Consider the following 27,670-nt stretch of genomic DNA (forward strand, 5'->3'; position numbering starts at 1 on the left):
GAAGGGTCGCGGGGAAGCTGGAGCCTATCCCAGCAGTCTTTGGGGTAAAGGCAGGGTACACCCTGGACAGTCACCAGTCCATCACAGGGATTGTTTTTACAGAAGTTTTTTGTCTGTCCGCGACTTAAAACGCTACACGAGACGATTATAAGCGCTTAGAAAAGTCAGTTTTACAGGCAACATCTCCTTTAACACACACCTGAAAGAGGCAGAGCCGACTGTCAAAATATTTGCTTTCATAGAGGAGCTCACACTGATAGCAATCAGGGGAGAAGTGATTTTCTAAGGCTGGAGCTGGAAGACCCAGATTCATGTCCCAGGAATCCCTATGGTCGCCTGAGCAAGGTCCCTAACTCCCCAAACTGTTCCACATGGCTGACCAGTGCTCCCAGTGACACACAGTAGCCTGTGGTGGGTCAAAAGGACTAATTTTGGAAGTCTGGCCCCAGCATCACTCATAAGTATTTGTGGATTTGGAGATGAAAAGTTCAGTGGTTGATATTTCTGCTGTTTATGTTTCACTTCAGAAGATGAAAACAGTTTAAATCACCGCTGTTACCACAGAAGCCCTGGATGCTGTTTAACCTGAAGACAGCGTGGCTAATATATTTTCCTCCCCTTAGCTCATGTTAAGCTGTGCAAACCCTGCCGTGCCACACGACTGGAAAGAGGGAGGAGAGGAAAAACACAGGGTGGAGGTGTGCATGTGTGTTTGGAAGTGTAAATGGGCAGCAGGGAGGAGGAATGTGAAACATTTCTGATCCTGGTCCAGTGGCTGTTTACACGGCAGTCAGACCGTGACATCAGAGTCCAGACTTTATAAATCTCCGCAAGCTGGAGAATGAGCAGTTAGCAAGCAGTGCAAGTAGTCGCAGCACACCGTCACACTGGTTGGAGACCGAGCCGTCTGCAGCGCACCAACATGGACCGACTGCTGTGGGACTGTGGGATTCATCTGGCTGCGCTGCTGCTTGTGGCCACGCAGGTGAGCTTCTTATTTACTGGGTTTTCTTTATTTACTATTACAAGATAATTAACCCCTTCTGCCTCCTGCCTGAAACGACATACCCAAAATAAATTAAATGTATTCTCACAACTACAAGTGTAGTTGTGAAGTAATCCCGGGAATGAGTAAAGTATCTGATGTGGAACGGTGCAGGTAAAACAGTGAATGTGAGCAGATTTTCTGGTGTTCCAGTTGTAAATATCTCAGGAAGTCAGCTGTTGATGTTTATTAATGATCAGAGTCAGGAGAATCCAGGGATAGATTCACCGGAGAAACACCATGAGGGTCTAGAAAGACGTGAAGCCCAACATATCACAGGAAGGGAGAACGCTTCACTGTGAAACCTTCTTTATCTCCATGGAAACAAGCAGGACCTTCATGGTTCCTTTCAAACGAAGGCAGAGTCATAGAAGACACAATACCAGAGTTTAAAGCTGGAATAAAACTTCAGTCAGGAAGACAGCAGAGTAAGATCTGGTTTCAGATTGTGTCTGTCAGCTCGCAGAGTCCCACAGGGACGAGACAGACATCAGAGTTTGTGTGGTTTGCTCAAACTTTTCACGTTTAAATCCAGGTTGCAAACATTTCTTTTCTGATTCACCTTTGAATGAAATCTGCACCGTAACTTTTAATTGTTTTAATTTATTGTTTTATTGTGATGTTTGCTGTTTGTTGTTGTCCTTGAGGCTTCTTTACACCACCTGTCATGTTTTTAATGTTTCATGTTTGGATTGTCTTGTACATGAAAGGAGCTGTAGTATAAACTCGTCTTGCTTGAAGTGAAGAAATTAGCAGAAACTCTAAAGTGGACGGTTCTGTTCTCATGTTTTCTTCCGTTCCCATATATTTGCTTAAGGTTTGAACTGTATTTGGTTTGGAGGCTTGCTAGAGTCTTTCATTTGACTTTCTTCCTGACATTTTGGTATGTCACATGTTAGGATTGCTGCTTCCTAAAGTGTGCAAACATCTGGCCTGTAGGATCTCATGCTGTCCCTGTACACAAGGAGCTTGTCAAGGGGAAAGTTGTTAAATATGCAAGTGAAGTTGTTATTCTTATGTCCTGTAAATAAAGTAGTGTCTGCCTGAGATTAAAAATAAAGTCAGAAATATTTCCCTTTCTCTTTATTCTTATGCTTTCTTGTACAAAAATAGACTGTTTACAGGATATATTTCTCTACATTTGCATGCTGTAGCTACTTGCTAGGATCCTGTTAGAGCTTGTCAACCACCATCACGGTGCAGTGCATTCTGGGATGTAAACAACAAACCTTTTTTCAGAAGCCACAGAGAATAATGTTACCATTGATGTATAAAAGACCCTTCTAGACCAGAGAGATGACTATTTAAATAAGCAGAATATTGAATTAAACATGCACTACAGGGAAAAGCTCCTTCCTGAGTCAAAGAGATGAAAAAGATTCCATAAATCAGAGAAAATGACCCGTATGAAAGAGTAATAAAGGATTGGATTTATGTAGTACTTTTTTTATGGCACCCCAGGCCCTTTACATGGAATCCATTATTTATTCACTCCTCATTTATATTTGGAGATGGTGAGCTACATGTGTAGCCACAGCTGGGGCACACTGTTAGAAATGTAGCAGCCAGCTAACCCCTAGCCGCCAAAACATTCATACACCAGCGATGCTGACACTGGAAAAAGTAGGGAGACAGGGACAAAAGGACAGATTGGCTGGGGAAGCAGGATTCAAACCGTCAACCATTAAGCCATTGCACAACCTGCTATACCCCCTAAGCCACTGCCACCGTGTCAATCAACGGTAAGCTTCATTTAAAGGCAAAGTAATAAAGTTAGTTCTACTACAGTTCTCATTCTGACTGGGTTGCACCCGGCTTCTTAGAACATCTGAGTAGCTTAACTGGGAGCTGTTTGGGTCCCATTCATTCATCACAAACCAGCCTTCCTTAGCCAGCTTGCTTGCTATGCTGTCATTCATTCATTCATTCATTCATTCATTATCCTAACCGCTTAATCCATTGAAGGGTCGCGGGGAAGCTGGAGCCTATCCCAGCAGTTTTTGGGCGAAAGGCGGGGTACACCCTGGACAGCTCGCCAGTCCATTGCAAGGCACTATGCTGTCATGTCGATAGGTTCTACATTATGGAATTCTATGTGTTTTCTTAGAAAATGAACAAAATAAGCACATAAGTGCATCACGAAGCAAAATGTTCACACAGAATGAAAATGACTGGAGCACACTTTCTACGAGCTTTGGATATCAATAAGCAAAGTGTATGTCTGTGTGAATCGCAGCAGATATTCCATGATCCATCTTCGCTTCGTTACATTGGACACAAGATTCCGTTGATTTTTGGAAAAAATTAAACATACAGTTCACTACGACTGTCCTGTCTGTCGTGTGTAAGATCTCACCATGTCTATTACGGCGCCTCTCATCAGCCACAGAGGGGCACTCAGCATGACATGGTAAATGGACTTATATAGCACTTTTCAAGTCATGCCAAACACTCAAATAACACTACAACACATTTACACGTACACTCAGGGCACATCGGGGGGCAGATTGCCCCAGGACACTTTGGCATGTAGTCAGGGGAAGTCTGGAATCAACCTCCCAGCTTTCCAGTTGAAAGACGCCTGCTGTTCCTACTGAGCTACAGCTGCCCAACGTTCCCATTCCCTATGAAACTGGACCATATAGCAGAGTCATGTCAGTGTTACGTAACGTAGCTACTGAGGTCCATCTTGAGCATCTTTCTTGTTTATTTTCAGGCCCAGTGTGAAACTCACGATGCATAGTCCCTAAAAAAAAACACTGAAAACCATTTATCATGTTTTCCCCGCATAAACTTAAACCTAATCTAGTGATAGTATTTAGATTTAGTGTATTTAGATTAGCACTGCTACATATAGCAAATCTCAGGCTAACAGTCTAGCATGACAAGTTCTAGTTGCACAGGTCTCAACTAGTGCCACCTCATATATTTTTAATGGATGGCGACTTAGGAAATTACTTCAAACTGGTGATGCGGTGAGTCGTTCAGGTCTGGAAAGATGTTTCTGTCCTCAACCTCCGGTGCCCCGTCAATCACCTGGGTGTCCAATCAGATTGCAGAAATGGCCAGTACCACAGTGGTCACCCCTCTAGCTCTGCCTCTGACTTGAAAGCAGCTGGATGATGTGATTTATTTAGTCTTCTAATTAAAAACATTGGTGGGAGGAAGTTTTGTTGACTGGTATGACTGATGAGCACAGATCTAGTCTGTAATTTGGTTCCATCACATGAAAGTAGACCCAGTGACTTGGTCTGGTAAAAATAACTTTTTCTGTTTCTGTTCCTGTGCTGGTCCTCCAGGTGCTGTGTCAGGTGTGCGACAGGCCCTGCTTCTGCCCTGGCCCGGCCCCTCGGTGCCCCGCCGGAGTCCAGCTGCTGCTGGACGGCTGCCACTGCTGCCAGGTGTGCGCCCGGCAGCGAGGCGAGTCCTGTTCTGAGATGTTCCCCTGTGACAGCCAGAGAGGGCTGCAGTGTGACTACAGCGCCAGCTTCCCCGGCGCCCCCGGGGAGTGTGTCAGTAAGTGCCTCCTCTAACAAACAAACACCCTGACCTATGTTTGTTTGGGTTAGCCATGTATGACAGAGCCACACAGACATTGATGCTTAGAGTCTGTGCAGATGGGTGGGACGACCTGACGGGGGCAGCGACCTTTTAGATCCAAACCTTTTAACTTCTATTTCCAGGCTGCTGTTGATACTTTTCCTCTAATGACTGCCCTCCCAGCATGATAGATTGCAGAGACAACACTTGTGGACTGCAAAACAGACTCCTCAGTTTCTTGGAGGAGAGGCCTTTTTTCCCATAAAGCTGCCTGATGGTTGGCAGGAACAGCAGCTCCTGTGTCCTTCACTCCCCTCTCTTTTTCATCTTTTCACTTCCTGATGAAGTTTCCCCCATCAGTCCAAGGTTCAGGTGTGGCTGAGCAAAGCTTTTCTTCCTCTACAGGTCAGGAGGATCTAGGCTGCGAAGTCAACGGCATCACCTACCATGAGGGCCAGTCCTTTCAGCCCTCCTGTGATACTTACTGTCACTGCAGGGGTGGAGGGGTGGTCTGCGTGCCGGCTTGTCCCTTGAACGTTCGGCTTCCCACTCCAGATTGTCCAAACCCGCAACACATCCGGCTGCCAGGGAAGTGCTGCAGAGAATGGGTGTGTGAAAACCTTGACAACACGGTCATTCAGGATGCCATCACAGGTTAGTGGCACAGATGGATGGATGGATGGATGGATGGATGGACGGACGAATGGATGGATGGACGGATAGATGGATGGATGGAAGGAAGGAAGGGAGGAAGGATGGATGGATGGATGGATGGATGGATGGACGAATGGAAGGATGGATGGATGGAAGGAAGTAAGGATGGATGGATAGATGGATGAATGGATGGATGGATAAATGGATGAATGGATGGATGGATGGATGAATGGATGGAAGGATGGATGGATGGATGGATGGATGGATGGACAGATGGATGGATGATGGATGAATGAATGGATGGATGGATGAATGGATGATGGATGGATGGATAGATAGATGGATGGATGGACGAATGGATGGACGGATAGATGGATGGATGGATGGAAGGATGGATGGATGGAAAGAAGGAAGGATGGATAGATTGATGGATGGATGGATGGATGGATGGACGAATGGATGGATGAATGGATGGATGGATGGATGGATGGACAGATAGATGGACAGATGGATGGATGGATGGACAGATGGATGGATGGACGGATGGATGGATGGATGGATAGACGGATGGATGGATGGATGGATGGATGGATGGATGGATGGATGGATGGACAGATGGATGGATGAATGGAAGGATGGATGGATGGATGGATGATAGATGGATGGATGGATGGATGGATGGATAGATGGATGGATGGATGGATGGATGGACAGATGGATGGATGAATGGAAGGATGGATGGATGGATGGATGATAGATGGATGGATGGATGGATGGATGGATAGATGGATGGATGGATGGATGGATGGATAGATGGATGGATGGATGGATGGATGGATGGTTGAGCATCCTTCAGTACAGATGTTTATATTTTAAATGAAAATTACAGTTCAACAACTACAATTCTTATAAATAAGTCAGGAATCTGTGTGAAACGTAACAGAATCCATTAATCTCATCATTCCCAATTGAACTTAAGTAACATTTCAGATTTGAGACATTTTTACAATTTTTGTGGAAAATATGAGCTAATCTTTAACACATCTGTAAAAAGTTGGAAGAGCAACAAGAGGCTGGAAATCAGAAACAACTGTAGGAGCATTTGATAAATTGTTAGGTTAAATGGCCACAGGTCATCGCCATTGTCAAGACTTTGAAGATTCTGATAATCTAGGGTTTAACAGAATCAGAAGGAATCTCTGTGTGCATGAGACAAGGCTATAGCCTGGAGATACTGGGGTCCTCAGGGAACACTGCGTTAAAACAGGACCCCAGAGCAGCTAGAATCCTGCGTCAGACCAGAACAGGACAACGTTCCTCTGCTGATACTCCAGCAACTGGTCACCTCACTTCCCAGATGTTTACATGTTAGAAGAAGAAGAAGGGATGCTAGACAATAATAAACACCATTTTTACTCTGTAACTACTTTTTCAAACTGAGGTTTTATGTTGCTTTTGTCTTGAATTTATTAGATAAATCCTACATGATTTAAATCCTGCAACAAGTCTAGAAATGGTTTTCCTTCGTTGTGTTTGCAACAGGTCTTTAGCTGGACCTTTGCTGTCACATTTCCACAGCTGTTAACTGTCCACCAGTATGTCCCAAAATATCACCTCAAAGACATTTTTACATCTTTGAGAAAGCAGGGCCCAGCGTCAGGTCATGTAGGAGCAACCGAGCCGCTGAGCTCGCAGAAGCTGAACAGAAGCTGTTTAAGCTGGGAAAACAACAATAGAATAAAAACTGAAGCAGAAGTGAAAAGGTTTGAAATGCAACACATCTTCCAAACCACAATGAAATGTCTCAAATCTGATGCCTGGTTGATAAAACAAATGTTCTTCTGCTCATTCTGGAAGCTCTTTGCTCCTTCCTGATTTTCCCATTGCTCTTCCTGCTTTCTGCAGCCGACAGCACAAGTTCACGTCTGAATCTCAGTTCTTTCTGTCTGATGATCTGTTCCTTCATATGCAGCCTGATCCTTCAGTCACATTTATGAGCTCTGTGACCAGTGGTCATGTCTGGAAGATTTTACTGGAGTGTTTTTGCATTAAACTGGGGTGTGTCGGTCCAACGGAAAACTCCCAAAGTCCAAATATAAGCCAGGTTTTCTTGGTCAAAACAAATTTTTCCCTTACATTCACCATGTTTCTTGTTTCATAACAAAAACCACAGCTGAGTGACAATGAGATCTATGTAGGCATGACGGGATTACGTTACTATGTTAAAAGGGAATGGCGTGAGACTGGAGTCAGAGAAATGATGCCAGCTGGAAACATCTGGATTTCTAAACACTGTCTGAGTCAAAACTACATTATGGGGACTGCAGAGGAACATTTTGTTCCCAAACACAAAACCTGAAACATCATGCTGGAAGTTCAGCTGATTGTTGTGACCTCTGAATGCTGGCATTGAAACGGACTTATTTGACCCAGCGTACTGGATCAGAGCAGACGTTTGGAGTGGAAATGATCCCTAAGGTGAAGAGTTTCATTCAGAAACTTCCACCATCCAAACACAAGCCACATATTTTCAATGACACTTTTTTCTCTCTCAGTGCTTTTGTGTTTTATAAGAATTTAAATGCAATGTTAAATCCTGGAATGTCTCCTGCTGTTCTCATTATTTCCACTGGCAGGGTTTAAAGGTGTATTTTAACCTCTTTACAATCAGTGCAAAGAACTCTGGTACCAATAGCTGATCCCACATGAGTTTACTGGTGTTACAGCTGGCTCAAGCACCGAACATAACAATGGACACCACACCAGGGATGAGAACCACTGTTTTATTGTAAAAGGAAAGAAAAACCAAAGAAAAAGGACAAGAAAATGGTGGGTTTACCAAAGACAGAGAGAGAGAGATTAACCAGGGACTTTTATAGACTCACCTTGGTGCTAATGATTTAGCTAATGCAACTGAAACTAGAAACAGGAAGCAACAATCAAACAGGGAGTAGAATATAGTCCCAGTATAGAACCATATTTAACAGAACGTAACACCTCCCACCATAAAGATGATGCCCTAGAGATGACATCACTCAAAAACACATGATAGGGCATCAGCAACAATGTTTTCCTGGCCCTTCTTGTGAATAATTTCCAGATTGTAGTTTTGGACAGTCTTAGCCCAACGCATCAACCTCTGGTTACTGTTGTACATGCGATGCAGAAAAAGAAAGAAAAAACGGGTCAGGTCAGGAGTGCGGCCAGGTCATCCATCGTCCTGAAGTATTCTCCAATAAATCCTGCTCTGTGGAAGCCAGCTGTCATCATGGAGGGAAGAGTTCAGACAGAGATATATCTGTGGAGATAAGGGCAGGGTCAGATTAAACGTGCACAGGCCCAGGGCCCAGAGTGTTCCAGGGGCCCCGTTCCACAACATAATATTGTAAAAATTGTGAATGATACACCGTGAAATAACATTTCTAACATCTCTAAGCCAGTGGTACCAATAGCAAGACACTAGACACTGTGGTGAAACTATCTGGCTTTTATGTACATTTTGTTTCATGTCCAAACTGCTGGTGTTTGCCCTCCAATTGGGTGTGGGCCCCTGGGCCTGTGCCCATAATGCCCACTGGATAATCCAGCCTTGGATAAGGGTCACCACTGGTTCCTGAATCTCATCTCCCCATCTAGTCCAGCACCAGTTAGACAGCTGATAATCAGCGCTCAGGTAACCAGAAGCTCCAAACAAGAGTCAGCAGCAGAATCAGCTGACAGAGAAGATTTGGTCAAACCATTCGCTTCTCCAGATTTCATCCCAGAAATTAATTTTCTTATCAGATGTGGCTCCATTTAAAAGAGAAATAAACAGACTTTCCAACAGGATCGGGTTCTTTTAGAAGCATCGTTACAATAAAGAAAGAATCCATCAAATGCGACAGTGTGATGAGTTTATTTAATTCAATTCAACTTTATTTGTATAGCGCCACTTCACAACAACGTTGTCTCACTTTACATACACATCACTTCAAGCCAATTCATACATATCCTATAATAGAAACCAACTGATTGCATCGAGTCATGACTTGGATCCAATCCCCCATCCTGAGCTGAACGAGGCAACAGTGGGAAGGAAAAAACTCCCGTTTAACAGGAAGAAAACCTCCGGCAGAACCTGGCTCAGGGAGGACAACCATCTGCCTCGACTGGTTGGGGTGGAGAGGACAGGAAAGACAGATCAACATGTACAACTGTACTTATTCAGGAAGACCTGCGGAAAAAAGGAGAAATAAGTTAAACATCTTTTGATTTACAAAGGCATCAACTGAAATGAGTGTGTGTGTGTGTGTGTGTGTGTGTGTGTGTGTGTGTCTGTGTGTGTGTGTGTGTGTGTTGGACAGCAGCACATACAGTAGGACTAAAAGTGCAACTACTGATCAGTCTTGCATCGTTTGGACTACCGCTGCAGTCAGTTCAGGGTGGGGTTGTTGTCTGACGCTTTGGCCTGTGAACATGTTTTTCTGCAGAGAAAGCCTCCTTCTGCAGCATCCGGAGTTAAAAACAGCAGCCAGATGCTGTATGCATCAGATGAATTCTGTAAACTGTTGCTACTGATGCAGAGTCATTTCAGGCAGGACTAGAAGGTGATTAAACCTGCGGCACCCACAAGTCATGTGTCAGCTGGGGACAGCATCCCATCGTCAGGACACACGATGAGCTAAATGACATTGTTTGCTTGTATGAAGTGGTTCCAGCTGAAATATCCTGCCTCTTCTTCCTGTTTTGTCTGACCACACAGCCAGAAGAGCTGACAGGCTCTGGCCAGCCATTCACCCTTTAAATGGACTGGCTTCTCCTGGCCCCACCTGTGTGGAGCAGAGCACGCACTGGAGCGCCTGCTCCCAGAGCTGCGGCGCTGGGGTATCCACGCGGGTGTCCAACCAGAACCCTGCCTGCAAGCTGCAAATGGAGACTCGCCTGTGTAAAGTTCGGCCCTGTCACACATCGGGTCAGTCGGCCCTGTGGAAACCCACGGTGAGCTCCTACACCCCACTGCTCTCATCAGGCTTCATTCCCTCCTGACAGACTGAATGCAGCCAGAACGTCACTTTATCTGTTTTAGGTTAAATAAAATGGATGATGAAGGAGCTAAGAGGACTGGTTTCAGCCAAACCTGATGTTAACTGAGACTTCTCTGTCTGTTTAGGCTTCATGTAAAAGTCAGTATATATGCCGTGCCGTGACCTTAAGCCTCTCTTAGCTTTTCTTCTCCTCGGTGTGAAGGTTAAAGGTTTAATGAGGGTGAAGGGAATAAACAGTCAGTATGCTGTGAGACAAAGATGTTTCCTTTAACAGTAAATCCTACGTTATAAAATGGAGCTCCTCTTTAACTCGAGTTACTTCAGAAACTGCTGACTGCCAAGAAAAATGTCTAAATCTAACATGTTAATTATAAGGTCTGGTGCTCCTGCTTAGAAGTGAAGAAATACTGCCTAAGTTTCTCCTGTAATTATGCAGGATTCAGCTGCGGAAAGTGGCCATGCTCACTGGAGCTGGCTTCCCTTTGCAGATATTAAACATTTGGTCCTTCATTTTCTCAAAGCGTAATGTTTTCTTGCCTCGTTCTGGAGTTGTATTGCCCAACTCTCACCAAATCTTTTCCATTTACCAGAACTGTTATCTTTTTCTAACGCTTAACTACGTTGCAGTTATCAGGAACAAACAGCAGCGATGTTTGCACCGAAGTAGCATCAGGTTGAACAGCAGAGAGGATGCTGTGCATCAGAAACACTGGCTCAGTCTCCATGGAGATAAACTGCAGCTGAAAACTCTGCAGAAACATTGACTGTCATTAAACACAATCTTCATTTAACGTAGGCAGACATAAAACGTTCAGAACGCGACTTTAGGTTTGTTTCATCTTTTTCTCTGAATGATTTTGGGTGAAACATCAGAAAAAAAAGATGAAACATGACATGTTTCAGTTGTTACATGATAAACATGCAGAAGTTGCATCTGTTGCTGCATTGCTTCATGTGTGTGTTTTTGTGTTTTGGTCCCAAGAGGGGCCAGCGGGGACGGTGCAAGGCCAGCTACATGTCCCCGGGGCCCATCCGGCTCGTCCATCAGGGCTGCTACAGCACACGTGCCTACCAGCTGCGGTACTGCGGACAGTGCAGCGACTCCCGTTGCTGCACGCCATACAGGACCTCCACCGCTCAGGTGACCTTCCGCTGCTCTGCAGGCCGGCTGCTGCAGCGAGCGGTGATGATGATCCACTCATGCGTCTGCCACAACAACTGTCCCTACGCCCCATACACCAACCCTGCCCTCCGGGGAATCAGGCCCTGATCGGCCTACATGTGCACTGACTCACTGACAACAGCCTGAAAGGGCCGAAAGGTGAGAGAAGAACGAAGAATCATCAGAAAGACTAAAAAAAAAAAAAAAGATGGACGCATGAGGGGAAGTTACAAAAAGACAAGCTTTTCTGATTATGTCTCACTTAGATGTGCACTGTGGATAACAACTCCATGAATGTGACGTTTAGATCTCAAAGCTCCCAAACACTGAGGCTGAATTTAGGGGGAAAAAACAGACATTTATATGAAGGAAAGTGATTCATAACTTTATCAGGTCCATTTTCTAAAACTCAAGCATGAACCAACATTTCTAGCAGGTTCTGCTTCAGCGGATTTAAGGTTTGTACAGAATTTGTAGATAGAAGTGTTTAACAAATGGACAGACATGAACGATGCAGCTGCAGCTCGTCCTGTTTTCTTTAAGTTTCTGTAGTTTGATGACATTGCACTTATTTTCTCTCCATGTGGTGTTTTGATGTAAATATTTCTTGAAGATGTGTAATATTTTATATACTGCATGTCCTGTGTTTTGTGTTTTTAGTAAAAATTTTTTCTTTTACATAAGTTCACATTAGTCATCTTATTCCTGTCGTCTTAGGAGAGAGTTTACCTCCATCTTAGTGAAGTTTAAAGCCATTAACACACACTCAAATACACACAGCTGAATGACTGAGTCATTTGATCATCAAGTGATGCCTTTCTTTTTTGCATTTGCAATAACTTGACTTTATTCTGTTAATATAATGGATGTATTGGCCTTCAAAGATTTATTTTGCCTTTTAAGGGTTTTTATTCAAACACACATCTGACATCTAGTGGAGGAAATAATGTACTGCAGAGACTCTCTCTCTTCATATACCTGTATTACCTGTAATATCTCTCTATAACCAATTGGCAGTCCAGATCAGCGGTACTAGGATGCTGGTCGTCAACTCAGTGATCTTTTTAGAAACAGTATATGGATTCAACCCAGGATTTTAGCGCATACATAGAAGGGATGGCATTTGCAGTGTATAAGTATTCCCAGACATGCAGAAACACTGCAGAGTTTCACATGGAGGAGTGGACAATGAGGCCATGTACACACATAGTCGGTAAAAACTGTACACATCTAACTGTACATTGTTAAGTACATTCAGAGGGCATCCATGTCATATCTGAGGGTAAACACTGGATATGTGGTTTTGAGCATTTTTTGTCACAGGCGGTGACGTTTCTAAACCTGAAACCTCGGTTATGTCAACATGCAGATGCACAAACATAGTATTTGTAAATTATGAGGCCAGTGTTTTTCAACCACTGTGTCGTGACACACTAGTGTGCTGTGAGACATCATCAGGTGTGCCCTGAATAATTACCCCATTTCACCTAATTGGTCTAAAAAGCAGCTCTGTGTTCATCCAAACAGACCCCAGTGAAAGATAATACAATTCCATCTTCTTGTGTTTATCTGATTTCTATTCAAGAGGCTTTGACAAGATGGACTCTATATTAATAATATGGGCTTTAAAAAAAAAAAAACATTTTGGTTTGTGGTGTGCCTTGTGATTTTTCAGTAAGAAAAAGTGTGCCTTGGCTCAAAAAGGTTGAAAAACACTGCTTTAGGCCTTGTCCACACGTAGCAGGTATCCCAAAAACCGAAGATATTTTCCCCCGATTTGGCTTTTCGTCCACATGAAAATGCAGATTTATGCACTAAAAAACTATTCTTTATGTGTGAATACTCTGTTTGTGTAAACAGAGTTTCAGGTTTCAAAACGTCTCCGTCTGCGTCAAAAGATACCATGATGTCACATGTGTGACCTTTGTTTCCAACAGCATGGACGTCCTCAGAACTGTGTTGGTGTTATCTGTTGTCCATGTGCTTTGTGTGTGTTTTTACACTGCCATCAGCACCGCTTCACGTAGACGACCAAAGACGAAGGATGAGATTAAAGACAGTTATTTTCCACCACCTAACCAGATCATGTTAGAGGCATGTTTTCTGATGGAAAGTGACATCATGAGATGGAAGGTTATTCTGATTGGATAAGATTAGAGGCGCTACTGCTACTAAAGGTTGAATATGCTAATGAATATGTTTAACAACGCCGTTATGCAGATCAGTGTGGATTTGTTTATGAAAAATGAGGTGGTGTGGACTTTTGGCTGGAGGGGGGAAGATATTTGGTTTTACAAATATCAGGCTACGTGTCGACAAGGCCTCACTTTGGTTGGAGGTTTTTGAAAGAATAATTTTTTAATGCCGCCAATCTGCGCATTTCTGTCATATCGTAGAAAAATATCTTTGTTGTGAGATTTCCCACCCTACCACACGTGGCCTAATTCTTAAACAAAAAGAACATCAGCCAGTCCAAAAGCAGCAACAGCCAGGAAGGAAACCTCACAGAAAACTGCTGACAATTCATAAGACTATACAATATAAATTAATTAGACAATATAAACGGACAGCACTGTGATCACTTAATTTCTCTTTTTTAAGGCACAGATGTTTTTGGCCGAGCTTCCTCGGTGGCCTGCCTTTTATATTTATTGTCCATTCAGTATTTTTGAGTGTCAGCACCCCGTGTCAGTGCATTTTTGTTGAAATTTTAATTCCTTATCGTGATGGCACAAGTAGTTGTGCATTCCCTAAAATCACTGTTCTGCACTTCTGCCATGTATGACCATTGGGTTAGGGTTAGAGTCAGGGTTAGGCATTATTCACCTCATTATTTCAGATGCAAACAGAGCTACATTGGAACAAGTCAAGAACCAGTACAAAAGCAAACTTCTAAGCCTTAGTGACAAGGATATACTTCTACATCAGATGGATTGCATCCATCACTAAAAACTTCCTTTCCTCTAGCAATCTGCGCACCAACATGGACAGACTGGGCAGGCCACGTTCCAGGAAACAGAATGATCAGGTGGTGCTTCTACTTGTTTTCTTATCTGGAACATAACCTAATCCAGAGCAGGTTAGCCATTCAGCAGCGCAAGTTTCCATGGTGATTTACCCTGAGAAGAGAACCAGTTACGTCCATAAGAGAAGATCCAGCTTCATAGTACAGATCTATGATGGTTATCTGTGTCCAATGCCGTTGTTGTTGTCAGTGTGTACACCGGGATATTTGTAATCTTCCACCATCTCCTCACTCATCCCTTGGATGGAAACATGGTCACAGGGGTCCTATAGTCTTAGGGACTTGTCAGACTACAGCACGCTTTCCCGCTTTGCATCAGTCCATCTCAGGTGAGTTTGAAGCAGAGAAGCAGGAAGCTTTTCTGGCTGTTTTTGAGATACGGCTCTCACTTCTCATGGGTGACTTTTTACTTGCGCTTGTAGATTTACAATCAATCTTCACGTGTGTGGGGAAGGTGACGACTCCCGAGTCGTGGCTTTGTGGATTGTGACGTGGAACGAAAGGTAGACAGTAAAGGGAGCGAGCTGACTGGGGGAGAAGGAAGCAGAAAAAAACAATAACAAACATGGCGGACGTGAAGGAGACTATGAATAAAAGCTAAACCAACAGAATTTGTTCAGAAAATGGATGTTCTGCAGATCGCAGTCAGATTAGAAAGCACAGGTTCAGTTTTACCAACTTGAATCCATTTGAACTCATGGCGATGGCCAAACCCGACCCCTGTAAACTGGACCTGACCTGTTTATGTGTAACCTGCGACTTCTCCAATAGTTCAAACATCATGTAGGGGGAGACCAGAGATGGTTGTAACACTTTTTTTGCTTCAACACCTGTAAATCATTAAATTTTTGGGCAACAATTCTCAAACCTTTATATGAAATATCCACAAATGTCTACTAAATAAGGCACCAATTCAAAACTCTGTAAGAATATTACAGAGCTCAGCAGTGACCTTGTCCAGGAAGTTTGGGGGAGTTGAGTCTGAAAGTCAAGGTGTGAAACGTTTCGGAAATCCACAACCAATCGAGTCCCCCCGGAGTACCCTGGTGTGAATGCTCCCTTATGTAACTTCCTCTCAACTTTCCTCATCATTTCCTCTCTAAACTGCAGCTTTGATTCTGTCACCAGATAAGGAAACACATTAATTATTTTTCCACTCAGTACCAGTAATTATCATTAATAATAACTAAACATCAGTTTGTGAATAATTTTTTTTCGTCTTTTGACTCAATCTAAAATACCTCCTGATCAACTTTGTTCTTTCAAACAATGCATTCAAGATCTTCTGGTTTATTAATTCAATTCAATTCAATTCAACTTTATTTATAGAGCGTCAAATCACAGCAATGCCATCTCAAGTCCCTTTACAGACAGGAAAAAAAACATAATGAAAGCCAATTCATAATAGCCTGTATAAGGAAACCAACAGATTGAGTTGGAGGATCCAACCTGCTCCATCCTGAGCAGCACACTGGTGACAGTGGGAAGGAAAAAAACTCCATTTTAACAGGAAGGAAACCTCCAGCAGAACCCGACTAAGGCAGCCATCTGCCTCTGCTGTGTGGAGGAAAATGATTATTATATAATTATATATCATGATTATAACCCAACCACATCCCACGGGTCACGTGACCTTTCTGTTTCCAGAGTCGGAGCTAAACTTTGGGCAGCAGCGTCCTGATTTTATGCTCCTTGCATGTGGAATAAACTCCCAGAAACCTGCAATTCTGCTGAAATGCTCAATTTTTTTTTTTTTTTTTTTTTTTTTTGCTGATTTCTGTTCAGAACAACTAGTAATTTTTCACACTAACTTTAATTTTGTGCATTTTAGGTTCTTTTCTTTTTCTTAATTTTTTTTCATTTCTTTTTAAAGTGCATTTAATGCTTCCTGCAGCTAGCTACTTTTAATGGTTCTGTGTAAATGCTTCATATTTTCTTGTACATGAGATGTACTTTACAAATAAGTTTGCCTTGCAGGCCAAGAGTTAGGTGTTCAGTTAGGAGATGACGTTGAAGTTAACTCCCTGTGTCTTTGCTTTTCCCATTCTTCTCGTCCGCTCTCCTCTTCTTCCTCTTCTCCATCATTCATCAAAGGTTTTGTTTCAGACACAAATGTTAAAACTCACTTCAAAATCAACTCTGCAGCGTTTTATCTCATTCACCTGTCCAAACCGGTCAAAACTGATCTGAACCAGCTTATTAACACGTTGCCATGGTGACGCCTGTAACAGCAATATAACAGTGATTTTTTTTTTAACTTGCCAAGCTACACATGTGTATAAATAAATGTAATGTAGCCAGCTGGCATTAAAATTATCACTGGTTGGTATAAACTAACTTATGACCATCATAAACATTTAAAATGCACAAAAAACTGCAGACTCACCCTGCATGACGCCCCAAATGACCGAATAGACTCAGTACCACAGGGCGCTCAGACTAGAAGTTGTCTGTGTGAATCAATTTACAACATTTATAATTTCTTCTGACTCCTTAAGTATTTATGCTAGCTAGCTAGCTGCGACTTTCATACAAAGCAGCATGCGTATTCACTTAAATTGAATTAAATTCTTAATTATGTTAGTTAGAATGTGTTTATTTACTACAAGAGCACATAATGGATGAGTCAAATTATGATTTGTGAGGTAAGCTACACCCATCTTGGTTTGACATAGCAATAGCTGACAGTAGCACCAACAGTGTCTAACTCTTCACCCTGATTGATCCTTCTTCAACCCCTCACTTCACACAAGTCACAAGTTAGTTTTGGCACAAATATCTGCAAGCAATGTGCCAAAAGTCAGAGCGCGGTTTTATCACACTGTGACTCGCAGATGCACGTCTTGAGCTTCTAACAACAGATTCGTGAAGCTGCAAACTCACTGTGCATTCACATACAACGCACATTGGTGTGAAAGTCCTCTGCAGGTGAAAATTAGTCTTAAAGGTACAATTTTTTTTCACATGGTTACTCTTTTTCTGCTGCTTCAAATTCAGTTCACATGTATTTTTTTACTGCAGAAAATTTTGACATACAAGTTTAGATTTTTGTTGTGCATGTTCTCACATTATATTATACAAGTTTCCACATCAAATCTAGAAGCTTGTGCATTCTGGCACACATTTACCTTCATATCATCCAGAGTAATCCCATAGATAAAAGTCTTCCTCAGGTTCTCATATCCACAAACAACAACCTCAGTCTGTCTTAATTTAATGAAGAACATTAATTATTCAGGTTTTTATGTCTTTGAGACATTTTTTAACTTGACAAACTTATTGTTTGATGATCTTTTAGTTTGTAATCACTGTGTAGAGTAGAAATTACACATAAACCAGATAAACATAGGTTGCTACCCTTGTAGATAAAAATAATTTTTAATAACTGAATAATAAAGGTCCAAAACTATAAGCATGAAGACATTAAACCAACAAACTGTTGTGTTGTGTGTGTTTGTGAGAGAGAGAGAGAGAGAGAGAGAGAGAGAAAGGTGTATGGGAAACTACTGATTCCATCTTCCAGATGTGGTAAACCTACTGAACTCACCACCCCTCCGCATCATGTATGTTTCTAATACACAAACTCAAAATATTTTTTAATTAGATTTTTTTAAAAGGGATTTTTTTATTTCTTTCTATCCAAATGATGAGATGCAAAGATATGTGACGCATATGTCTGCAGAGTATGACTGGAGGTGGTGACACAGACACAAACACCCACAACTTCCTGAAAAAAACCATCTGAATACTTACAGCAGGAAGTTTCTGAGCCACGTGCGCTTGAGTTTTGTTCATATCAGAGGAGAACAGCAGCTTTCTCGCTGAGAGGAGCAACAATGCCAACAATTAACACCATATCCTGTCAAAGCATCAGCTTCAGCTTCCAGACGAGATTTCTGCCTCCGATTTACATCACGGTGTTCATTATCGGGCTGGTGGCGAACGGATGGGGCCTGAGGTCTTTGAAGCTTAACTGGAAGAAACTTGGGAATATCAGTGTCTTTGTCCTTAACCTTGGACTTGCAGACATTTTGTATCTGCTGACGCTTCCCTTTCTGATGATATATTACTACTTCCCCGGCACCAAGTGGATCTTTGGAGCTCCATTCTGCAAGTTTACAAGATTCTGTTTTAATGTGAATTTATACTGTAGCATCGGGTTCCTAACCTGTATAAGTGTGTACAGGTACCTGGCCATTGTCCATCCAATGAGAGTGATGGGAAGGCTGACTGTGACACACTCTGTGGCCATCTCAGTCCTGGTGTGGTTGTTGGTGAGTGTTCAGAGTCTTCCAGATATGCTTTTCCCCAAAACGTTGACAAACCAGACAGAGAAATGCTTTGATACTACCTCTGAGGAATACGTAGAGGATTACCTGAAGTATAGCCTTGGATGGACATCTGTTGGATTTTGTCTCCCGTCTCTCATCATACTCGGCTGCTATGGACATGTGATTGTTTTTCTCTGTTACAAAGATAATGTTGATGAGGTTTTGAAGCGAAGAAGCTTGAAGTATTTGATGGTCTTGATTCTTCTCTTCTCTGTTTGTTACATCCCCTACCATGTACTCAAGAACCTTAATCTCCTGTCGAGAGTTCTGTCCAAACAGAAACTATGTCATGAATGGTCAAATGGAGTCTACATTGCTCATCAGATTAGCCGAGGTCTTGTGTGTCTGAACAGTGCTCTGAACCCTCTGGTTTACCTCCATGTGAATGAGAATGTTTCTACTCAGATCAGACAGTTTCTCCAGAGAATCTGTCTCACTGTGACAGAGCGGTCCTCCAGAAGTCAACAAGCTGCTCTGCCAGAAATGCAAACCATGCAGTCATATCTGCATCCATAGATTTCACCATGTTTGTCGTACTTGTGTATCTTTTTACATGTTTAACTTCTTGACAAATCCTGTTTTTTCTGCCTCCTGTCTGAAATCACATACCCTAAATAAAGAATATCTTTGCAACTAATAGAGCTTTATATATAATCCTGAAACATGTGAGATAACTGCAGAAGGGACAGAGTCAAGATGTGTGTCAGAGAAAATTCACCTGGAGCACAGTAGAAAACATAACTGTTGTTTCCTAGCAGAACACCCCATTACTTTTAGTGAAAACCAGAGGACAGCAGCCCATTTCATCTAGGAATTAGTAAAGTAGTAGGTAGTAAACTTTCTTCAGTTACAGAAAGACAAAAATGAGGTAATTGTGTGTAGAGTCAAATAGTAACAAGGAAAGGTCACCACAGAGCTTCAATTTATACACCTAAACACCACCAAACAGACCGGAAGTCTGGGTGTAGGGATGGACTCAGATTTTGGACTTTGAAGTGATGGACTCTATTTTGTGTGTGTGTGTGTGTGTGTGTGTGTGTGTGTGTGTGTTTGTTCAGCATTTAAGCAAGCAGAATGATCGTGTTCTGCTGAGCAAATTTACTTTGCAAAGGGAAACTTTATAGATATAATGATCCCCTTGACTTTCTGAAATTTAATTTCTTTTGCATTAATTTATTTTGCATTACTGTTTGCATTGTAGAGTTTTCACTGCTGGACCGGACCGGAGAGGACAGAAAAGAGACAGAATGAGAAAGAGAGAGAGAGAAAAAAAACATACAAATGCATATATATGTGTGTATATATATATGTATATATATGTATACTGCGCTCTTGCCAGTATGAACACATAGACATACACACACACATACAAGTACAAGCCAACTTTAGAATGATAGTTCCTCTGCAGAAGGCCTAAGCTATCGACTGTCTGAAGCAACAGAACCTAAAAAGTTAAAACATAAATAAGAAACACTGAAAGAAAACTTACTGCTGTTAGTGAATAAAACTGCCGGACGTCTCGGTGACTGTGTCACATGCAGAACATTCAGAGTGGAACGTGTTCAGAGAAGAGTGATCATGCCAATGTGACCCCGCCCACACAAAGACAAGAGGGAGGATAGGAGCACCCCCGAGACCGGGGCAACCAGCAGCCATCCCCAAGCACAGACCCCAACCGCCCCACCCTGGAGCCAGCCATGCACCCACCCAGGAGGTGGCAGAGGGGGGGGGACCCAGCCAGAGTCCCCCACAGTCAGGGAGAACAGGCCCCAGCAGGACCAGCAAGGACTCAGACTTAAACTTTGAAAAACACTTCAAGGAAATCACAGAATCACAGTCAGCTTATTATGGCCTTAAGAATATATCAATGGTAAAAGATGTGATGTAACAGCACGACCTGGAAAAAAAAACTAGTCTTTGCTTTAATGTTTAGTCAGTTTGATTACTTTAAAAGGATCTTTACGGGTCTCCCTAAAACTTCAATTTGACACTAAGTTCCAGAAAGAGGACCACATCAGTCCAGTTCTGAGGTCTTCACACTGGCTGCCTGCCTGTTACAGGATAGACTTTAACGTATTGTTGCTGGTTTATAAGGCCCTGAATGGTGTGGGACCGAAACAGAGACCTCCTGTTTCACTATTTTTCATTTAAAAGCACAAATCTGTTTTTTCTTTTAAACTGGAATTTTTTAACTTTGTCATATTTTAACAGTTTTTGTTTGGGATTTACTTTTCATTTTTCCTATTTTTTATTTTACTTTAAACTATGCTTCTTATTTGCTTATGTTTTATTGTCTCTGTAAAGCACTTTGGATCACCCCATGTGGGTGTATAAAAGGCTACGGTTTTATTAAAGATATGTATATACATAGATTATAAAGATCTATAAAGGACTGCGGCCCAAAATTGTTTATGTTCGGAAGCGAGAATATCTCATCCTTCATCTTTATGGAAACTAGTAGCACCTTCATAATTCATTACAAATAAATGCAAATATACAGGAAAACACACTGGCAGTTTTTTAGAGCCAGAAAAAAACCTTGAACCATAAACAGCCAAAGTAAGGCACAATTTATGATTTTGTCTGGTAACACACAGATTTTGCCCTGATATGACGAGTCAGACATCATTGTAGACGGCAGAGTCTCTGCTTTCATAAGACGCCTTGGTTGTGTGGTTTGCTTGAAGTGGAGAAACAATTAGAAGTTCTAAACATGCAGCTGTCATGTTTTTGTTACATGTAACTGCTTGACGTCAGGAAGCTTTTTGTGATGCATTATTCAGAGAGGTGGTGGGAACTAACCAGTTTTACTTCTTCTCACTCCTATTTAAAAATGTATTTGCATGTATCATGCTAAATGCTTTGTTTTTATCAGTTTATTTGTATTATTATTATTATTATTATTAATAATAATAATTATAATAATAATAATAATAATAATAAATACTAATAATAATAATGCGTATAATAATAATAATAATAATAATAATAATAATAATAATAATAATAATAATAATAATAATAATACATATCAAATTAAATAAAAGATCTGTGTGCTGAGTTTCTCCCTGTCATTTTGTTATACTACATGTTATGATCATGATGATCTGCTTCTTAGTGTCTGTAAACATCTGGACTGTAGTATCTCATGCTGTTACTTGTACAGGGAAGCCAGGTCACCAGACCGTGCTCAGAATTGTCTAATCTTGGTGTAATCTCTTGTTTCTTAGACGTGCAAAGTACAAGCTAAAAAAACAGGATGCAGATACACACACACAATTAAAAACTGTGAACTGGTGCAGGAAACTATGACACTTGAACAAACTGACAGGAAACCAAGAGGTGTCATCTCAGGATTTTCCTTTCTTTTTTTTTATTTTTGTTTTATATTATTACGATTATTATATGTCACTGTAAACATTTAACTGTAAAATTTACCATTTTAAATTACATCGTTTGCTCTGAACTGAGGGATTTGGGAGGAAAAATGCTTCATTGCCAGTGATGATGCATGGTCTGGCATATGAATGAAATCAGTACCTGAGAGAGAAAGATCATGTGTGTGTCTTTAAATTGTTACGTTATGTCATGTCATGTTGGACATGTGAAGGCTCGTGGTTTTTTTACATGCTAAAATCATTGTTTAGTCTCCTGGTTTCCTCATGTTTTATGAATTGGTTTATTCAAACACAGTTTTTAACATTTGGAATAATGTAGATCATGAAAGGATTTCGTTTTGTTTACTCTACCAAGGATGTGGTGTATGGGGTTATGTTTTTGCCAGCATTTTTCTGTCTGTCTTTTAGCAACTTTATGCAAAAACTACTGGACAGATTTTCATGATTTTTTTTTCTTTCTTTCTGAGAATGGGTCTTAGTCTAAGTTAGATTCCATTACATTTAGGAAATGATCTGGATCCTCATCTGGATGCAGAAGTATTCCTTATCATTGCGAGTGTATAAGTCCACAATGAAAGGTCAGAATTCTTAGACAAAAAAAAAACAACAACAAAAATAAAGATTTTGATATATCTGAATCCTAAAAAATTGTGAAAACTACGATTCAGAGGAAAAAAATTGGATTTTTTTTTTTTTTATCACTGCATGAGAACAAATTAAGATATAAACCTGCAACAAACCCACAATATAGCCAAGATACTGTCCATTATTATTCAAATAATCTAGATATCTAAGTGTATCCCTATAAAATAAATGTAGGATGAGAACACAGACTGGAAATCACACAGTGATTGAGTGAATGAGCAGCTCGGTGGAGGTCTGTGTTGGACTACATTTAATTGGACTGTATCTATAAAAGTGACTTGAGACTGACTTTGTTGTGAGTTTTTGTACAAATAAAGCTGTCATGAAATGATCTGATACAACTGATGAGCACTGAGCCCACAAAGTTCCTCGCGAGGCCTGGAAATGATCTCCAGTTGTTGGTGCACGTGCGCCCCCTGCTGGTACCTCCGTGATGGAAACGAGCGACATGTTGCGTGAAATGTCTTCTCACTAAACTGTCTGACTGCAGCTGTTAATCTGGAAGATTAAAGGTTTCATTTCACATGTTTCTGATTCACCTCATCATGATGTGAGTCAGAGATCTGAGCTTTCATTGTGAAGGATGATCCTCATCATTTCTGCACGTTGCTGGAAAAATTTGTTACAAGAAAAAGTTGTCAATGTGTTTTTCAGCGTTGGGATGCTGCTGGGCAGCGACAACCCGACAAGAGGGCATAAAAGATGTCACTGTTCCTTCGTACACATCCATAACGTGAAGTTTTAAAGTTAAAAACTTACGCATTGTGACTAAATACCCATATTACGATTCATCTGCTCCATTTCTAATGCAAAAGCATTTTATCTGTATAAATATGATCCACTGTATGTTTAATCATCATAAATCTACAGATACGTGCACCTTTAAACTGTGTTAAAGCAGCAAAGCCGTGAATTGTTTGAAGTGTGTGCAGTTATTGTTTTCTGATGGGGTCCAACAGATCAAGACATTTCCACACACCACCTGTTACCATGCCAACCAGGTCCGTCTGCCAACATGGCTGCATGCGTTATGTCGCGTTATGTAGCTACATTTCTGCTGGAAGTCTCTACATGGAACATTCATGATCTATTCAGATTGTTTTACTACTTAATAAAAACTCTTAAAGCTGTAAATTCAGAACAAACTTTAATGAGGACTGGTGACCAGTCCAGGGTGACCCAGTCGCTCTAAACTTTCCTGTTAATCATGATTAAAAATACTCCGTGTCTCTTGCACTACTGCTCTTCATCCTCCTCTTCATCGCCTTCACTGGAGATAACACCAAGCCTTTCTAATCCTGTACCAGAGTAGGAATATTTGTAATGAATAAAAAGACCAAAAAAAACTTCACATCACAGAAATTTTATTCAGAACGAAGCCAAACCTGACATTTTCAGGAGTTTGAAATGACCAACATTTCCTGTTTGATTCCTTCATGTTCCTTTAATACTCTTCTCCTTCCTCCTCTCCCTCACCTTCAATGGAGTCAACTCCAACCTCTTCATAATCCTTCTCCAGAGCTGCCATGTCCTCTCTGGCCTCAGAGAACTCTCCCTCCTCCATACCCTCACCTACATACCAGTGGACAAAGGCCCTCTTGGCGTACATCAGATCAAACTTGTGGTCCAGCCGAGCCCAGGCCTCTGCGATGGCGGTGGTGTTGCTCAGCATGCACACTGCCCTCTGGACCTTGGCCAGGTCTCCACCAGGAACCACTGTGGGGGGCTGGTAGTTGATGCCAACCTTGAAACCAGTAGGACACCAGTCCACAAACTGGATGGTGCGCTTGGTTTTGATGGTGGCAATGGCAGCGTTGACATCTTTGGGCACCACGTCGCCACGGTAAAGAAGGCAGCAAGCCATGTACTTGCCGTGACGAGGGTCACACTTCACCATCTGATTGGCCGGCTCGAAGCAGGCGTTGGTGATCTCGGCCACCGAGAGCTGCTCGTGGTACGCCTTCTCAGCGGAGATGACGGGGGCGTAGGTGGCCAGAGGGAAGTGGATACGGGGATATGGCACCAAGTTGGTCTGGAACTCTGTCAGATCAACGTTGAGGGCGCCATCGAAACGCAGAGAAGCAGTGATGGAGGACACGATCTGACCAATCAGTCGGTTCAGGTTGGTGTAGGTGGGACGCTCAATGTCCAGGTTCCTGCGGCAGATGTCGTAGATGGCCTCGTTGTCCACCATGAAGGCGCAGTCGGAGTGCTCCAGGGTGGTGTGGGTGGTCAGGATGGCGTTGTACGGCTCCACCACAGCAGTGGACACCTGAGGGGCGGGGTAGATGGAGAACTCCAGCTTGGACTTCTTGCCGTAGTCAACAGACAGACGCTCCATGAGCAGGGATGTGAAACCAGAGCCGGTGCCTCCACCAAAGCTGTGGAAAACCAGGAAGCCCTGGAGCCCGGTGCACTGGTCCGCCTGACAACAAAGAGGGAAAACCAGTTAGAAAACGTTACATCTCTTCACGTGTCGCTCAGCATGAAAACGCCTGCTTTCAATTTACCCACCAATTTACGGATCCTGTCCAGAACCAGGTCGATGATCTCCTTTCCGATGGTGTAATGTCCACGGGCGTAGTTGTTGGCAGCATCCTCCTTACCTGTGATCAGCTGCTCAGGGTGGAACAGCTGCCGGTAAGTTCCAGTACGCACCTCATCTGAAGAGAGGAGCAAACAGAGAAATCAATCAAATATGTAGATTTAGGAGTGGTTTACAAATATCCAAACATTTCACTCCAATTTAAGCCAGAAGATAGGCTGCTTACCGATGACAGTGGGCTCCAGGTCCACAAAAACTGCCCTGGGGACGTGTTTTCCAGCTCCAGTTTCACTGAAGAAGGTGTTGAAGGAATCATCTCCTCCTCCAATGGTCTTATCGCTGGGCATCTGTCCATCAGGCTGGATCCCATGTTCCAGGCAGTACAGCTCCCAGCAGGCGTTTCCAATCTGGACACCAGCCTGGCCAACGTGGATGGAGATACACTCACGCTGCGGGAAAAGTAAATAAAGAAAAGTCATTACGCTGTATGTTTATTATAAACACAGGACATTACAATTTGATCAAACAACTATTAAATAAGTACAAAAACTTTAGGAAAACCCTTTATGAGCACATTTTTATAAACCAGAACCAACAGGCTTAGCCTTTTACAAACTAAATAAACAATAAATGGACTTAATTCTTCTTTATTTTGGTTATTTAAATGAAATAATCTGAACTTTAAAACAACATTAATACTTGTTTCAGAGTTTTTTGTGACAATGTCTGAAGTTGCGTTGCTAGGCAACAAGCTCTTAACTAGGCAAATGTACGTCATTTCTAACTAGTTAAACTAGTTCATTTAACCAGTTAATAATAACTAGGTGAAATTTCCTCTGTGTAAGCAGGTGATGGATGTGCTGCACCAGTCAGGAGTCTGTTTCCAGAGTGAATCTTTAATGAGATCCGCCATGCTGACGATGCATCTTCATCCCGTCTCCCTGCAGGTCGGGTTTCTCTTGTCTGCGGCATTTTCAGCTCATTGTGCGGCTGATCTGACCGCCACGAACCGGTTCTGTCCCGTGATAGCCGGGGCTGAATCAGACAATAAAAAACCCGCAGAACTGGCGGCTGGAGCCTGAACTGCTCACATTGTCCACCATGAAAACCTCTTTTGTTCGGTCCTCCAGCCACGTCTCCACCCAAAACCCGCACCAGCACATCTTCCCACCAAACCCAGTTAAAACCTCTCTAATTCACATTTTCACACATAATATCCCACTAACGGACCTGGTCTGTTGTCAACATCTGATTAACTTTTTATTAAAGTTAATAGTTCTTGTTTCATGATGCATGGCATCTTTTTTCAGGTATTTTAAGTTATACCTGAAACAGACATATTTAAGAAAACTTCTGAAAAGTTCTTACCATGTTTGTTTGGTTGAAGACGAATCGGAGGCGGTAAAAGAGTCCTCGGTAAGGAGTCTTACAGTTCGACAGTTATGGGGTCGATGTAAGATATAATGGAAATCGTGGGGATGACAGGAGTATATATGTGCCAGCAGGGATCGCGCTCTAGGTTTCTGTCCTACTATTGGTCAGTTTTCCTGTCAGTATTTCATTTGAAACAATTGGGGGTTTCCTATTGGATAAACCTAAAGCCCGCCTTCAGACCCCACCCGGTTCTTCCCGTCATTGTATTGAGGACACGGCGGTTCTGACAGCCGGGAAAATGCTGCGTTATCCTCTGATTTTGGACCAAGACAGGCCCTGTCGCACTAGTCTATGACAAGAATAAATTATAGACTTATTTCAGTTCTAGTTACAGCTTTAATATTCTATCCTATATTAAAACAGAGCAGAAATAAATGTTTGCAAACTATTGGCACTTTATTTGCCTGCAGTCTCACTCATTATACCTTTAACTTCAGAAGGTCTCCGACACAATATCATATTTCAATAGTAGCTGGAAAAATAAACTACTTTCCTTTAAATGTGTATCATAGTCTGTAACAAACGCACACATACACACTTTTTGTAACATCAAAATCATTATATTATATATAACAGCTTTTCAGGAAAGATATATTATTTCCATATTTTATTAAATTTGTATTTTTCTTCAGTTTTTAACATAAAAGAGATTAAACTGCACCATCATCCATGGAAGATATGGGTCACTGAGGACTGAAGACGCCCATCCCCACCACACTTGTCACTCCCCTGACTTTACAGTTGCTAGGAGATGAATAAAGGAGTTGCCTAGATACAGCCTACAATCCACACAGACTCCCTTTATGTGCATGTCACGTGACCCGGCTTAAACGGCAGCATGGTGGCTGGCTGCGTGGGGGGATGTGA

At 42.1% G+C, this 27,670-nt stretch overlaps 3 protein-coding genes across 3 annotated transcripts; 2 read left to right on the forward strand and 1 right to left on the reverse strand.

The window, feature by feature from the left end:
- Window positions 1-922: 922 nt before the first annotated feature.
- ccn5 (cellular communication network factor 5) lies at window positions 923-11,533 on the forward strand (the record flags this gene model as incomplete). Its single annotated transcript, XM_079239716.1, has 5 exons — window positions 923-985; window positions 4,345-4,561; window positions 4,991-5,239; window positions 9,981-10,216; window positions 11,246-11,533. The coding sequence occupies 5 exons, from the start codon at window positions 923-925 to the stop codon at window positions 11,531-11,533; spliced, it is 1,053 nt and encodes a 350-aa protein (XP_079095842.1).
- A 6,753-nt stretch (window positions 11,534-18,286) lies between these two features.
- On the forward strand, window positions 18,287-19,297 carry LOC306755359 (P2Y purinoceptor 1; the record flags this gene model as incomplete). Its single annotated transcript, XM_079239719.1, has 1 exon — window positions 18,287-19,297. One exon carries the CDS (start codon window positions 18,287-18,289, stop codon window positions 19,295-19,297), a length of 1,011 nt encoding a protein of 336 aa, XP_079095845.1.
- A 4,967-nt stretch (window positions 19,298-24,264) lies between these two features.
- Window positions 24,265-26,820, reverse strand: LOC306755023 (tubulin alpha-1A chain). Its single transcript, XM_079239237.1, has 4 exons — window positions 26,738-26,820; window positions 25,596-25,818; window positions 25,339-25,487; window positions 24,265-25,249 (listed from the first exon to the last, which is right to left on the reverse strand). The coding sequence occupies exons 1-4, from the start codon at window positions 26,738-26,740 to the stop codon at window positions 24,269-24,271; spliced, it is 1,356 nt and encodes a 451-aa protein (XP_079095363.1). The 5' UTR covers window positions 26,741-26,820; the 3' UTR covers window positions 24,265-24,268.
- Between the last annotated feature and the right edge of the window lie 850 nt (window positions 26,821-27,670).

The sequence above is a fragment of the Telmatherina bonti genome (genome assembly GCF_933228915.1).
Source record: "Telmatherina bonti genome assembly, chromosome: 4".
In the NCBI taxonomy this organism is placed as follows: domain Eukaryota; kingdom Metazoa; phylum Chordata; class Actinopteri; order Atheriniformes; family Telmatherinidae; genus Telmatherina; species Telmatherina bonti.